General features: G+C 42.3%; 1 protein-coding gene across 2 annotated transcripts in view; it reads left to right on the top strand.

Moving 5' to 3' along the window:
• The window catches only part of Parl (presenilin associated rhomboid like), a 29403-nt gene continuing 14408 nt past the window's right edge, over positions 1 to 14995 (top strand). Inside the window, exons 1-4 of one of the 2 annotated variants that reach the window (XM_059277075.1) lie at positions 1 to 183; positions 6466 to 6661; positions 7054 to 7194; positions 12037 to 12085. In XM_059277075.1, coding sequence (XP_059133058.1) covers positions 65 to 183; positions 6466 to 6661; positions 7054 to 7194; positions 12037 to 12085 — 505 coding nt within the window. In that variant the 5' untranslated portion in view covers positions 1 to 64. Of the gene's footprint in view, positions 184 to 6465; positions 6662 to 7053; positions 7195 to 12036; positions 12142 to 14995 lie in introns of those variants that run through there. The other variant, XM_059277076.1, reaches the window with a different exon arrangement.

Genomic DNA, 14995 nt, shown 5'->3' with positions numbered 1-14995 from the left:
CCCGGAAGTGGTTCCGGGGCTGGGGTCGGTAAGGTCGGGCCATGGTGGGGCCGAGGTTGGGAAGATGGCGTTGCGAGGTTGGGCACAGCGAGGCTGGAGCTGCGGTCAGGCGTGGGCGCCTCCAGTGGGCGGCGGCTGCCCGGAGCTCTCTGCGGCCCAGGCCCCACGGCTGCTCGGACGCAGGTAATGGCTGCCGCTTCCGGCTGCCCGGTTTTCCCGTGAGCCGGGGTCGCGCGCATCCTCGGGCGGCGGCGGCGGCGGCGGCTTCGGCGGCCCGGGGCCCCGGGGCTCCGGCTCTCCATTGTTCACGAGGTCTTCCCCAGAGCTGCCCCTTCTCCGCCACGCTTTTCCTTGGTCCTTCGTTCCCTTCTCGCTTCTGAGGGTGTCGCTCGGGCCGTGCGCGGTGGCTGGCCGAGCCCAGCCCGGGTCTCCAAGCCCGCGGTGTCCTTCCTAGGCTCTGCGAGGGACGTGGTGGCAAGGGGAACTAACTTCTGAGGGCTCATCGCGCTTGTCCGGTTCATTTTCTTGAGAGGAAAAAATACTGAGCTCGCTTTTTAGTGAAGTAGTTGCAGAGCTGGTAGGGTAGCTGAAGTCTGATTTCATTTCCTGTGGCTGGTAAAGCCGGTGTTGCACCACAGCGCGCCTTCTTAGCGCTCAGAAGAATTAAAGAAAGCACGGAGTTGGGAGAATACATACTTGCCCGAGAGGCCTTTTCTTTGAAGAGTTGATGGCTTTGGAAAGAAAGTCATCCTTATACTGGCGTGGGACGCGCATGGCCTTTCAGGTCGGCCGATTTTACATTAAGTGTAATTAAGAGGAATTCTGCAGTTGAAGAACTAAGTTTGACTTTGAAATTTCAACCAAAGATTTCAACTTTGCGATTTCTGCCCAATTTGATGGTACGCCTGAAATCTTATCAATGTGTGGGCCAGCTAGTGGCAAATAATTAAGATTCGGTATGGTGAAGCTATCACTCGATCTTAAAATTCACCTGAGGTGGGCACAGACCTGCACTCTCAGCTCTCACTAGTCTGGAGTAGGAGGATGGGGAAGACCTGCATTAAAAACAAGAGTCACCCGGACTGTTTGTAGACGCTGTCATTTCCCAGGTGCTACCCAAAATCAGAATCAGGAAGATGATAAAAGTGAAAGAACCTGGCTTTTTTTTTTTTTTTTTCCTTTTTCTTTTGTAAGCTCCCTGGAGTGAAGTTTATCAGCATTTGCGGGAAAAGTTGCATACAATGTAGCCTACAGTGAAGTTTCCCGATACAGGGTAACGTGGTCGTTCTTCAGGCATTAATCTTAAACAAAACAGCCTGGTGTGGTCTGACATGCTTGTAAGGATGATCAGGAGTTTGAGGCCAGCCTGTGCAGCATAAGATCATGTTATTAATAAAAGAAAAAAGAAAAAACAAAACAAAAACAGATGGAGCTGGGGCGGTTAATTGGAGGTGACTAAAGATTTCAGTGATCTTGTTGATTGGCTGTAGTAGTTTTGGGAAAAGGCGCAAAGAGAGCTTCATTAGTGAGGAGCCTCTAGTAAAGGCCGGGGGATTGGTAGAGTGCTTGTCTAGCACACACAATCTCTAGTAAGGCCACACACATATAGACCTCCTTAATATAGTCCACTATGATGGCTCAGGCCTGTAATCCAGCCCCCGGGAGGTGGAGATTGTAGAATCTGGACTGTAAGATTGCTTGAGACCCTACCCTGTCTCAACGTCCCCTCCCCCAATATATGTGGCATTAATGATTTATATGGAAACTTTGAAAATGACAATCACATCATTGCCTGATTGTGAGTGAGCCTGAAGTACTGGCTTTTCTCCTGTCTCCTGAAGTACAGACTTAGTAAGGAATAGGAGTTCTTTGTGATCATTAGTCTGTTTTGAGTTGCTGTGGTTCTAAAATTAGCATGCAGAATGACCTGAGCCATGTGGCTCTAAAGAGGACCTAGGAATTTGCATTTTACAAACACTGTGTGATGATACAAAGGCCTAGAAAAATACAAAGTCTCAAGGCACCTGCCAAAAATTGTTTCCATATTTATAGGATTGTAAGATTTTATGATATTTTATGACAGAAGATTTCAGTAGTCCACAAGTATTTATTATTTAGTCTTTCTCAGGAAACAAAAAATCATTTAGGCACTTAACAAGTTTGAAAGTAGAAACCTGCATAATTTTCCAGTTGAATGAAATCCAAAGGAAGCAAATAGTTGATTTTGGCACTTCTGTGGGGGGCTAGTTTTGTTAGGTTTAAATGACAGCCTTTAAAAAAAAATTAGGTGGGCTGGAGAGATGGCTCAGAGGTTAAGAGCGCTGCTTATTCTTCCAAAGGTCCTGAGTTCAATCCCAGGAACCACATAGTGGCTCCCAACCATCTGTAATGAGATCTGGTGCCCTCTTCTGGCCTGCAGGGATACGTGCAGACAGATGTATACATAATAAATAAATAAATCTTTAAAAAAAAAAAATTAGGTAAGATACTCAATAAAGTAGTAAGTCAGGCTCATTCTTTTTCACTCTCTGTTAACTCAAGATATGTTTCAAGAAAATAATCTTGGCATTTAAGAGTTGATAAAGAGCCAGGCCTGGTGGCTCATGACAGTGTTTCCAGCCCTCAGGAAGAGATCCCTGCAAATTCAAGGCTTGCTATGTCTATAAAGCAAGTTCCTCACCAGGCAAAGCTACATAGCAAGACTCTTGTCTCAAAAACAAAGTACGAAGAATTCCTCCCAACCCTCCAAAACTTGTTTTTAAGTGGAATGATTCTTATCAACCATGTCTAGACTCGTCTCTCCTTTTGAGTACGAGGTTATTGCTCCTCAACTTTGTTAATCATAACAGTACCAACCTGTATATATGTTTAAGTTGTGTTTATACTCACAGGCTTGAAAACAGTTTATATTAAAATTACTTGTAACCTCATCATTTAGCCAACAATACATGGATATGAGTTTTCTATTTAAAGTTATAGCCTTGGGGCTTGAGAGATGGTTTATGTGTAAGAGCACTGGCTGCTCTTCTAGAGGACCCTGGTTCAATTCCCAACATTCACATGGCAGCCCACAACTGTGTATAACTCCAATTCCAGGGGGATCTGACACCTCTGGGTTCTTCAGGCACCAGACATGCACATGGTACATAGATACACATTTAGGTAAAACACTCATACACATATACAAAAACATTCAAAACAAAACAAAACAAAAAACAAACAACTTCTTTGTTACCAGTTTAGGTAAATAATTTCCTCTTTAGGTAAATAATTTTCCACCTTTTGTGTTCATCTGAATGAATAAAACTAAATGTCTTGGCTTTGACTCGAGAGTTTCAGTGTAATTTTCAAACTTCAGAATTTTAAATGATTGATGAGATGTAGAAGTAATCTTTTATTTGAATTGGCTGGTTTTTCTGGGCATAGTGGTACAAGTCTGTAATCCAGTACTCGGAGTCTGAGACTCCAGGGCCAAGAATTAAAGGGCCACCACCCTAAGCCACAGTGAGACCCTATCTTAAAAGGAGAAAGAATGGATGATACATTTAAACTGTTGGATTCATATCCTTTCTAGTTCCTGATCCAGTAAGAGAAATCAATAGTACTTACTGGACTACAACTTTAGGTCTGTATAATGAATGCACTCTGGTAATGATCCTTTGGTTTGGTCCAAAGTGACGTTACTTGTCTTAATTACTTATCACTTTATTTATTAGATCTTCTTTTGCTCTTTAAAGTCATTGGGTTTGAGAGAGATGGCCCAGCAGTCAAGAGCACTCACTGCTCTTGCAGAGGACCTGGGTTTGATTTCCAGTACCCACATGGTGGCTCACACTGTCTGGAATTCCAGTTCCAGGGGATACAGCACCCTCTTCAGGCCTCTGTTGGCACCAGGCATGCATGTGGTACACAAACATACATACAGGCAAAACTCATACACATAAAAATAAAGCTTTGGGACTAGAGAGATGGCTCAGTGGTTAAGAGCACTGGACATTCTTCTAGAGGACCCAGATTCAATTCCCAGCACCCACATGGTTGCCTATAATGCTAGTCCTAGAAATCTGTTACCCTCTTCTGGCTTCCACAGGCACCAGGTACACATGAATTGCACAGACATACATGCAGACAAAACACTCATCCACACAATTAAATTTAAAATAAAAATAAAGTTTTCAAAAAATCACTTAGAGATGTATTTGACTATAAAACTGATGGCAGTTTAGATAAATGGTAGTTACTTACCTAAGGTGTTTTGAGGGAAGGAAGTAGCTGCTGTCTTGGCTCTGTAGTTCAAAAAATGTTAAGGTGTAAGTGTAAATACCTTGACTTTTCTCTTGGCTTTAAAGATAACTACTCTAGTTTTAGGTATTAGATCCATATTCAAGCCAGAAGGAGAAGGGTGTGTGTGTGTGTCACAGACAGACAGAAACTAGTGATATGTATTTAAATTTCGTTTAGCCAAAATTCCAGATGATATGACACAGCATACTGAAGGCTGGAAAAATGAAGGGAGGGGGTTGGCTGTTCAATGGTGTTTGCTTATCAGACTGATAACTGTCATTGAAGAGAGTTCAGATCAGTGAAGGGAGTTCAGAGCTGTTTAGGGCAGCCTTAGCATTAGTTGAATAAATGGATAATCTTCTGAAATCAAATTGTTAAATGTAATCCAGGCATGAAGGAGGAGACTAGACTAGGAACAAAAAGCTTTGTTTCTTTATTTTGAGACATAGTCTTATATAGCTCAGAGTGACCTCAAACTCCGTATGTAGCAGTCCTGCCTCCCTCCATCTCTTGAGTGCTGGGATTACAGGTGTGTGCTACCATCCCTGGAATGTACTGTTGTGGGTGGGGATTGAGCCCAGGCAGGCATGCATGTAAGTCAAGTGGTGTACTGATTTCCATGTTGGTTCCCTCACCTTATTTTCCTTTCTTTCTTCCTTCCTTCTTCTTCTTCTTTTTTTTTTTTTTTTTTTTTTTTTTGGCATATTGTAGCACATAGCATGTGGAAAAGAAGGTGACCTTTTTCTTTCTTTCTTTCTTTCTTTTTTTTTTTTTTAAAGATTTATTTATTATGTGTACAGTGTTCTGCCTGCACATATTCCTGTAGGCCAGAAGAGGGCACCATATCTCATTACAGGTGGTTGTGAGCCACCACGTGGGTGCTGGGAATTGAACTCAGGACCTCTGGAAGAACAGTCAGTGCTCTTAACCTCTGAGCCATCTCTCCAGCCCTTCTTTTTTTAAAAACAAAACAAAAAACTAGGACCTTCAGTCAGGTGTAGCCTGGGGTAGTCAGGAGCTCACTCTTCTTCCTTAGCCTCCTGTTTAGGGTGTGATGGGAATGGCAGCAAAAGGAAAATGTACTTCAGGAACTTGCATGGATTGAGTCTGCGTAGATGAAGGAACGTAGAGTAGAGCCTTTGAGTGCACGTCTGCTCCTAAGGAGTTCCGGAATAGAACCATCAGTGTGAAAGGTCAATTTGGAGAGTAGAGCACAGACTGAACAGAAGCTGGGACTGGGGGCTGTGATTGGTAGTGTCAGATGTTTTGAGAAGCCAAGTTATAAGGACTTAAACAAGAAGATCCTTTTTGAATGTGTTTGGTTGGTGTCCCTAAAACAGTGAGTTAAGGGGAGAGGTGGGAGGAGTCCATCACTTCATAATGATCAACACTCATCAAATGAAAAATTGAAAGGATAACACACTTAAATGTTTCTTTTGGAAACTGACCAGAATTCAAACAATACAAAGTTATTTTATGCCTATTGAGGCCGGCAGTTTATGGCTCCACTGGGTAGAAAAGACCTCTAACCTTGGGGTGTGGGTATGAGTACACACACACAAAAAATAAAATAGAAACAAAAAGAAACAGTTCACAATGTCTGTAGTTTTTTTCTCAGACAATAGGACTCATAGGGAGACTCATAGGAAGACATAACTACATAGGCGTTATTTTTCTGATTGGTATAAAGTAATAGCCCAGTGGTGTACTTTCTAACCTACAGTTTGTGTTTATTTTTCCTGGGAGGATTAAGGATACCTCCTTGACGTAGCTCTTCACAGTTGATGGCTTCTGGCAGGGGGTTGGGTGGGCAAGGACTCAGTTTTCTTTAAGGTGCTGGGAGTTTGACCACGTTCCAGTGGGTATATGGACAGCACGCATTGGACTTGGTGCGTTTTCTTTTCTTTCCTCCTTTCTTTCCTTTTCTTTGGGGTAGGTGACAAGGGAGGAATGTGGACATGGGAAAATGGGGAGTGAATGTGATCAGGGTGTGTTATGTGAAACTCAATAAAATTATTACGTTGGAAAAAAAGATGCCTACTAGAGATTAGGCGTCTTGCCTCTTGTTGGATTATTATAAATAAAGTGAGATGAATATAACTCAGGCCAAGGGGAGGTTCCTAGGGATTACCGTTTGTGAGATGCACTGTTTCTAATCAGATCCCTACCCACCCTCCACAGGTTTAACTTATTTCTTCAGCAAAAATGTGACTTTAGAAAAGCCCCAAGGAAGGTTGAACCGCGGAGGTCAGACAAAGGGTCGGGTGGTGAAGCGTACAAGAGAAGTGCCTTGATCCCGCCTCTGGAAGAGACAGTTTTTTATCCTTCCCCCTGCCCTGTAAGAACTCTTGTGAAGCCCTTCTTCTTCACTGTTGGGGTAAGAGCTCACACCGCTGGTGTTTTCCTAGCTTCCTGCTAGCTCTGTGTTCAAGTACTACCCTGGGCGGCTTCCTGTAAGAACACAGGGGTGGGGTTCAGTGGGACTGGGAAGCTGGCCAGGTGAATTCAGATTAAAGAATGAATCCAATAATTGCTTTCAGAATTTGGTCCCATTGTATGAGCTTTAAGGAAGACATTTATGGGCTTCCTATTTCATATAGCATTTCAAGTGGCGCTAAGTTAGTATTTTTATTTTATCTGGAGAGTTGTTGCTGGAAACAGGCCTCTGGACTCTTGACTATAAAACAACATGCTGGGTTTTACTATGCTAGGTGAAATATTATCTGGGAAATATATTTCATTTTCAGACTATTTAAATATTTTCTCTAGTTCACAGGCTGTGCATTTGGATCAGCTGCCATTTGGCAATATGAATCACTGAAATCCAGGGTCCAGAGTTATTTTGATGGTGTAAAAGCTGACTGGTTGGATCACATTCGACCACAAAAGGAAGGAGACTTCAGAAAGCAGGTAAGAGTAAACGTTGCTTTCTTTATTCCACCTAACTGCAAATTTAAAGTCTGACTATTTAGAAAGCATTCTTTTTTATTTATTTTTAACTTTTATTATTGTGTGTGTTGGAGAAAGGTGGGGGTGAGTAAGTGCTGTGGTATTCAAATGGAGGTCACAGAATTTTTTTTTTTTAGATACCAAGTCTTACTCTATAGTCCTGGCTGGCCTGGGAGTCAGAGATCCACCCACCTCTGCTTCCCAAAATGCTGTGAATAAAGGCATGTGCTACCATGCCCAGGTTTTTATAATGGGTTCTGGGGCTCAAACTCAAGTTGTCTGACTTGTATAGCAAGTGTCTTCCCTCCTGAGGCCTGACTCTAGCAAGTGTCCTTACTTAGTGGCAGCGTTCCATCCACAGATGTGAAGTTGAAGACATACCATTCCTCTTCTGTGTCCTTTAACCATAGTGGGCATTTACTGGTGCATGTCTGGCAGTGTTGCAGTTGACTTCATTACGAGTTTGTCCTTCAAGAGTTACCACAGAGAGTTAAAAAAGGGTGGGGGCGCTTTTCTAACCCTGCTATAGCAGCCAGTGTTCACTTTCTTCACCCTGCTAAATTAGTTTGTAACAGGACTACAGGGCTGAAAAGTATATATGTATATACACACACACACACACACAGAGGCATGTGCCTGTGGGCCTGTGGGCCTTATAGACAGCCATCACGTGGATTGTAAAACACTGCTCTGACATAGTGCTTATGGACTGGTAAATTCCCATTGCTTTATGTTCTGACTGGCTTCGGGAGGGAATACCAGAAGGAGGTGCAAATTCAGAGCTTGTAGAGCTGTGTTACTTTGTATATGAAACTGATGGTTGTCTTTCCTCTTAACCAAGCTCTTAAAGTTTCTAGATACAGTATTTTACTTGTCAGTACATACTGGGTACTGAGGCCGTGGGTAGCACACTTGATTCCACATCCGTTTGTTTTCAAGCACCACTCACACCTCTCACCAGTGTTAGGAGCTGAACTCAGGGCCTTGTACAGGCTCAGCAAAGCATCTGGTTTTGCTTGTTTGTCGGCCTCTGTGTCTTGTGGTTTGGGCTGCATGTGTTTCTGTGCAGCATGTGCGTTCAGCGCCCTCAGAGGCCAGAAAAAGGATGGTTCTGGATTCCCATGGAACTGGAGTTGCACATGGTTGTGACCCACCATATGGGTGCTGGGAATTGAACAGTGGTCCTGAAAGAGCAGTGCTCCTAACTGCTGAGCCATAGGGTTTATTTTTATTTGTGTATGTGCATGCCACATACTTGCAGGTGCCCACGGAGGCTGGAGGAGGCAGTGGATCCTCTGGGGCTGGAGCTGCACCTGACAGGAGTTCTTAGAACTGAGCTCAGGTCTAGCAAGTGTGCTCAACTGCTGGCCAGCTCTGTGATGCTTTGAAATGTGGGAAACGATATGGGATGTGTATATAAAGCCTTAATCCAAAAATAGCATTCATTTAATAATAGCTAAGCAAATAGTAGGTTATTGTAACGCAGATCTTAAAAGGTCTTATTAATAAAAGCAAACCCAGAGCCAGGTATTGGGGTGAATGCTGAAAGATCAGAGAAGCAGAACAAGCCATAGCTAACCTTGCCTCGCCAATTCCTCTGCTGATCCTGTTTCCTCAAACTGGAAGCCTCTGTGTCCTCATCCAAATGGGTCTCAGCTGAACTGCTGCTCAGAAGCCTAAAAGCTTAACCAGGCTCTAGTTCCTGGTCCTCATGCCTTATATACCTTTCTGCTTCCTGCCATCACTTCCTGGGGTTAAAGGCGTGTGTCACCATGCCTGGCTGTTTCCAGTGTGGCTTTGAACTCACAGAGATCCAGACAGATCTCTGCCTTCGAAATGCTAGGATTTTTTTCCCCCCCAGGGCTGAGGACCGAACCACTGAGCTAAATCCCCAACCCCGAAATGCTAGGATTAAAGGTGTGTGTGCCACCACTGTCTGGCCTCTATGTCTATCTAGCAGCTGTTCTGTTCTCTGACCCCAGACAAGTTTATTAAGGTGCACAGTATATTGGCGGACACAATATCACCACATTTCCCTTTTTTTGTCTAGATTTAAAAAAGCTTATAACTAATACAAGAAAAACTATATCCAATAAGTATATACAATATATACAGTCAAGAATTGCATTAACAATGTCTAGTCCATTACCATTTGACAGATTTAGACAAAAAATTTTCGTTACGTATCCTATTTAAAACAAGTAGTTCCTTTTTAAAAGTAGATTCAATAATCTCTCTTTTTATCTTATCAGGTTATGGTATTTAAAATCTATGTTCATTAAAGAAAATTGAAACAATTATGAGTACAATATGGAAGAGGAAGTCCTAGCCTGGCATAGTAGCACGGGCCTTTGTCCCTGGTACCTGAAAATTTCTGAGTTGGGGAATTTGAGGAAAGCCTCAACGACAGAGCAAGCTCTTAGTTAGAAAGCAGATTCTTAGAAAATGGTTCACACCACTGTCCATGCAGCTCTGGGGACTCACAGTTAGTTACAGAGATGGGATCACATACATCCTAATGTGTCATTCCTTTTTAGTCTTGAGTTTCTTTCCGTGTGAAAGTCTGGTTCAGATTCATAATTAGAATTGTTTTTGAGACAAGATCTCAAATATGAGCTTAGGCTGGCCTTGACTTTGTTATGTGCACAAAGATGACCTTGAATTTCTAATCCTCCTGCCTCCACTTCCCAAGAGCTGGGCTGATAGGTGTGAACTAGCACAGTGTTTTCTGTGTGCTGGGATGGAGCCCAGGACTGTGCATGCCAGGCACATCATAGCCCTAGAATAGTTTTTACTTAAACATTTTAATCATGGAAACATTTCAGATTGAGAAGTAGAGAGAATAGCATAAAGAAGCCTGTTATTGTACAAACAGTAGTTCCCAGCACGTGGCCAGTTTCATTTTTCGTATCCTTTCCCTTCCCTTACTAGATTATTGGAAAGAAGCCATCAGCATATTTGGTCCCTAAAAACGTGGCCCCAGGTGCGGTGGCAGAGGCAGGGGATCTCTGAGTGTCAGGGCAGTCAGGCCTCAACATGAGAATGACTCTTTCAAAAAAAAAGTGGCAATTTTAGTGAAAAATATAGTTCGAATTTCATTTTCTGAAGATTTATGTGTATGAATGCCTTGCCTGCCTGTATGTGTGTGCACCATGTGCATGTCTGGTAACCACAGAACTCAGAAGAAGACACTGGATCCCCTGGAACCCGAGTTACAGGTGGTTGTGAGCCACCAAGTGGGTGCTGGGAATCAAACCCAGGTCCTTTTTAAGAGCAGCTGATGCTCTTAAGCACTGAGCAGTCCTCCAGCCCCTTCTTTCTGTTTTGACATGGTTTTGCCCTGTTGCTCAGGCTTACCACCAACTCCTGGGCTCAAGCATTTCTTTTCCTCAACCTCTTGAAAAACTAGGACTTCAGGCCCATGATACCATGCCTAGTATCTGTTGTAACTTTTTTCTTAGGTTTTTTTTGTTTTGTTTTAAGATATATGTCTTGTGTGTGTATAAAAGCACACATGAAGAGAGTATGTGAGTGTATGCTCAAGAGCTCGTGTGTGTGTGTGTGTGTGTGTGTGTGTGTGTGTGTGTGTCTGTCTGTCTGTCTGTCTGTCTGTCTGTCTGTCTGTCTGTTGTGGGAAGTGGCAGAGGCCAGCAGTGGGTATTGGATCTCTTGGAACTTTTTATAAAAGTGCTGGGAAAATGAACTTCAGTCCTCATAATTTTGAAGTAAGTGTTTCTCCAGCTCCCTTAGTTAGAATTTTTTTTTTTTTTTTAGTATAAAGTTTGTTTTGTTTTAGATAGAGTGTCATTGTGTAGTTCAGGCTGTCCTGAAACTCACTATGTAGGCCAGGCTGACCTGAAATTCTCAGAGATCTGCCTGCCTCTGCTTCCCACATGCTAGCATTAAAGCCTTTTGCCAGCACAGCCAAGTCTTAGGTAACAGTTTTAATAGGACCTTACCTCCTCCATCTTACAGTGTGACCCTGTTCTTCACTCTCTTGGTCGGCCTCATGACAGCACTGCTAGCTCACCTTTATTATCTCGTTCTGTTCAGAGAAAACTGTCTGAGCAGTGGTTCTGTGGAGAGTCTGAGTAGGGGATTTCGAGAGGACAAGAGACGCCAGTGCAGACGAGCCTTTTCCTCCTGAGCACAGCACAGAAGCAGCTGCTGTCTTAAGATGGCAGACAGGAGAAGCTTGATTTGACCCCCAACTCATTTTTTGTAGTCTCATGCCTTGCAACACATTCTATCATTAAATTCTCAGTTTTATGTTTAATAGTATGTTCTCATTTCAGGTCTTTTTCAGTATTTAGCTCTTTTTTCCCTGTAATTACTTATTTATATTTATACCTATAATTAGGGAATTGTTAAAAGACTTTTTCGGTAGGAGGAATGTTAAAATGAAAATTGTGTGGGAACAACAAGGGAGATACTGAAATTGGATGAAATTAGTTACTTATCAAGGACAGTAAACTGTTTCTCTAAAAATTATAAAGGATCATGATACTTAGGAGACATGAAATTAATACTGTTAAAGAAGTTTCCGGTCCTCTAAATTAAAATTGTGAAACAGGGTTGTGACCAAAGGCATCATGGCAGTCGATAAATTTGGGTTGATAGGTTTTTTTGGTCACATCCACAATTACTTTAAAGAATTCTGAAGATGATGTAATATGAGAAAAATGTTTTGTTTGGTAGAGAATTCTTTTTATTAAATAGTTTCAGTCCTGAGAGAAAGCACCCACCTTTCCCCTTAGTCGAAGTGTTTCACCTAGAGTTATGTGCATTTTCCTTCTGTTTTAGATTAACAAGTGGTGGAATAGCCTAAGTGATGGCCAGCGGACTGTGACAGGTTTGTGTTAGCTTACACGTTTTAGCCATTCAAGGGAAGAGAAATCAGAACAAAAGGTACAGTATGTCACAGGCAATGGCTTTCATACCGTGCTCACTGGTGGATTAGGAGACAGGAAGTCTCTGTACCTACACACCTATGTAATAGTATAAAATAATGTGGAGCTGGGCATGACAGCCCATGTCTGTAATAGAAGGACAAAGAGTTCAAGGCCAGTCTGTGTTATATAGCAAGGTATTACCAAAAGGTCTTGCCAATACCAACAAAAAAAGTCTGGCATAAATGTTTTCAAGATGTTCTGGATCACTTTCCTAGTTTGTATATAACATGATATTGACCAAATAAACAATACTGCTTGTAAATAGTTCATGGGTAATTGTTATTTCCCCCATTAAGGAAGATGAAGAAATGCTGGGATATAGCATAGTTGGTAGAGTGCTTGCCTAGCAAGGCCCTGGGTTCAGCCACAGCACTGCACAGACCCAGAAAAGTGGTACATGCTTGTAATCCTAGCACTTGGGAGGTAGAGGCAGGAGGATCAGAAGTGTAAGGGTGCGTAACAAGTTTGAGGCCAGCTTGGAATATAGAAAACAAGCCAAGGGAGACATTGCTCAGGTCACAGGGGTCTCTGTACTTTCCAAGCTGGCTGCAAGGAAGTTGTTTCTATTTTGTAGATGGAGGCTGGCTTCTAGAGAAAGAACTTTTCTCTACCTTTTAATTGTTTGAGAATTTTGTTCATGTATAAAATGTATGAAAAGACCTTTTTGAAGTCAAACTACTAGTAAAATAGAGGTGAGTTTTAACCCCAGTCCATCTCCCTGCCTACTAAACCATGTTCAGAAGGCTCCCTATAACGTGAGTGTGTGGTCATGTCGTCCATGCCACCATGGTGATTTATTTTGTGCTGCTTTTCTCCCCCGAGTGGAGGGGTGAGAGACAGAATCTGCAGACCAGGCTGGCCTGGAACCCAGAGATCTGCCTGCCTCTGCCTCCTGAGGACTGGGATTATAGGTGTACACCACCACACACTTGCTTCTTCTCTACATTTCTATGGAAAGACACACTTAATTTTTCAAAGCTAATAGTTTATGGACTTGAAAAACTCAAGGAAATGGATTTGTAAGTTCTGTACAGTTACATACATAGTAAACATGATTTCTGGAGAGTAGCCTGATACTAATTACTCTCAAACAGGGTTATATTTATTGGTACTCTGTTTCCCTTAATTTCTTGGTAGATAGAAGGGTGTTTATATTTCTTAATTTAGACTGTTTCTTCTATATGAAAGTTAATTTTTCCTCACTTTATTGGAACCTGATGTATTCTTGAAGCTTGTGATTGACATGCTTTCTTTAGAAAGCACTTTTGTTTTTCTGAATTCATCGACATTTTCTGAGAAATAACACCAGCTACCTTGAAGGTAAATGTCAGCATCCTGAGGCCAGCAGTGAGAGGAGCATGGACTGTGTACACAGCAGCAGCAGCTGGTCTGTCGAACAACCAGTGGAGGAAGACTTCAAGTTGCCATAGCCAGGGTTGTAGAACTGATTTCAGCAGTATGGTCTTAATAAATAGTTAATTCAAAGAAGCTCTATAGAAAGACATCTGTTTCCACTGAGATTTATGTGTTTTGTTTGCTTGTTTTCAAAAAGCAATGACAATTAAAAGACCTGCAGTATTTTTTTCTTCTTCGAAATGACATCTGTTTGTGTGTATGTGAGTGCGTTTGTGGAGGTCAGAGGACACCTGTCAGGAGTCACTGAACTGTGTGTGACCAGGGCGGGAACTCAGGCTGTCAGCTTTCACAGCACAGAGCCGTCTCATCCGCCCTCCTTCGGCTCCTCATTGCAGTTCACAGGTGCTTGCCATGCTGTGGGTCTGGGCACGATCAGGTTTTCTCCCATTTAGTGTAAGAAAAGGCCCAGGCTCAAATGTTAAAACTTTTTTCAGCTGGGCATGGAGGTCTACACCTTTACAGGCAGATCTCTGAATTCAAGGTCAGGCTGGTCCATATAGTGAGACTGAGTTTGGCCCATGAGAAAAATTACTGACAGAAGCAGCCAGTCATTTACAGTCAGTAACCCCATGGCTTCGCCAAGTGGTGCTCCCCATCAGGGAGTTATTCATCCAGTGGGTCGACCTGTTAAATACTAGTTGTCACCTGCTGTATACTCCCACAGCCCTCTGCACTGTTTCACCCAGAAAACATACCTAACATGACTAAAAGTTTGATTGCTATAGATGACTAACTACTAACTTGTCTTTCTTTATTATTCTAAATAGCTTTCAAGAACTAAAACTTTACATTTTTAAATGAGCTGCATGGGTACAGTGCCTTAAACAAGAATAGAAACAATTACAGTATAACAAAAATAACCTTAAATTTGTATCAATACCAGTGTAAAATATTTGAGACAAGTGGTGGTTTTTTAGTTCAAAAGTAGATTTAATAATTCACCATTTTATACTAAACCCCCTTTTTCCTTCAGAAAGAGATCCCTGCATCTAATCTCCTTTGTTCAGCTTTTTTCCTGACCATGACCAACAATAACTTGAAACCAACCCCCCTAAACTATGATAAACACCCATAATCCAAACTACCTTCCCCACCTGTTGGGAATGTGGGTGTCATGTTTTCTAGACTGCTTCCTGTTGTCGGGGGGTGATGGCATCTCCAGAGAACCCTGAGAAAATGGGGATAATGGTCAAGTCCTGGGAGAGCTAGCTGTATTATTATTTTTTTTGTTTAGTCTCTATAATGGGAAGGTGTAGAGCTTATCTGAAGTCCTAGCTGAATAGTCTGTGAGGCTAGACCATCTCAGCTAGGAGCTTTGAAGTTGTTCTGGTTGTAGATTTTTTTGTTGTTGTTTTGTTTTTTTTGTTTTTCGAGACATGGTTTCTCTGTGTAGT

The sequence above is a fragment of the Peromyscus eremicus genome, chromosome 12, assembly GCF_949786415.1.
Source record: "Peromyscus eremicus chromosome 12, PerEre_H2_v1, whole genome shotgun sequence".
NCBI lineage: Eukaryota > Metazoa > Chordata > Mammalia > Rodentia > Cricetidae > Peromyscus > Peromyscus eremicus.
This window is presented reverse-complemented; position numbering and strand designations above follow the sequence as displayed.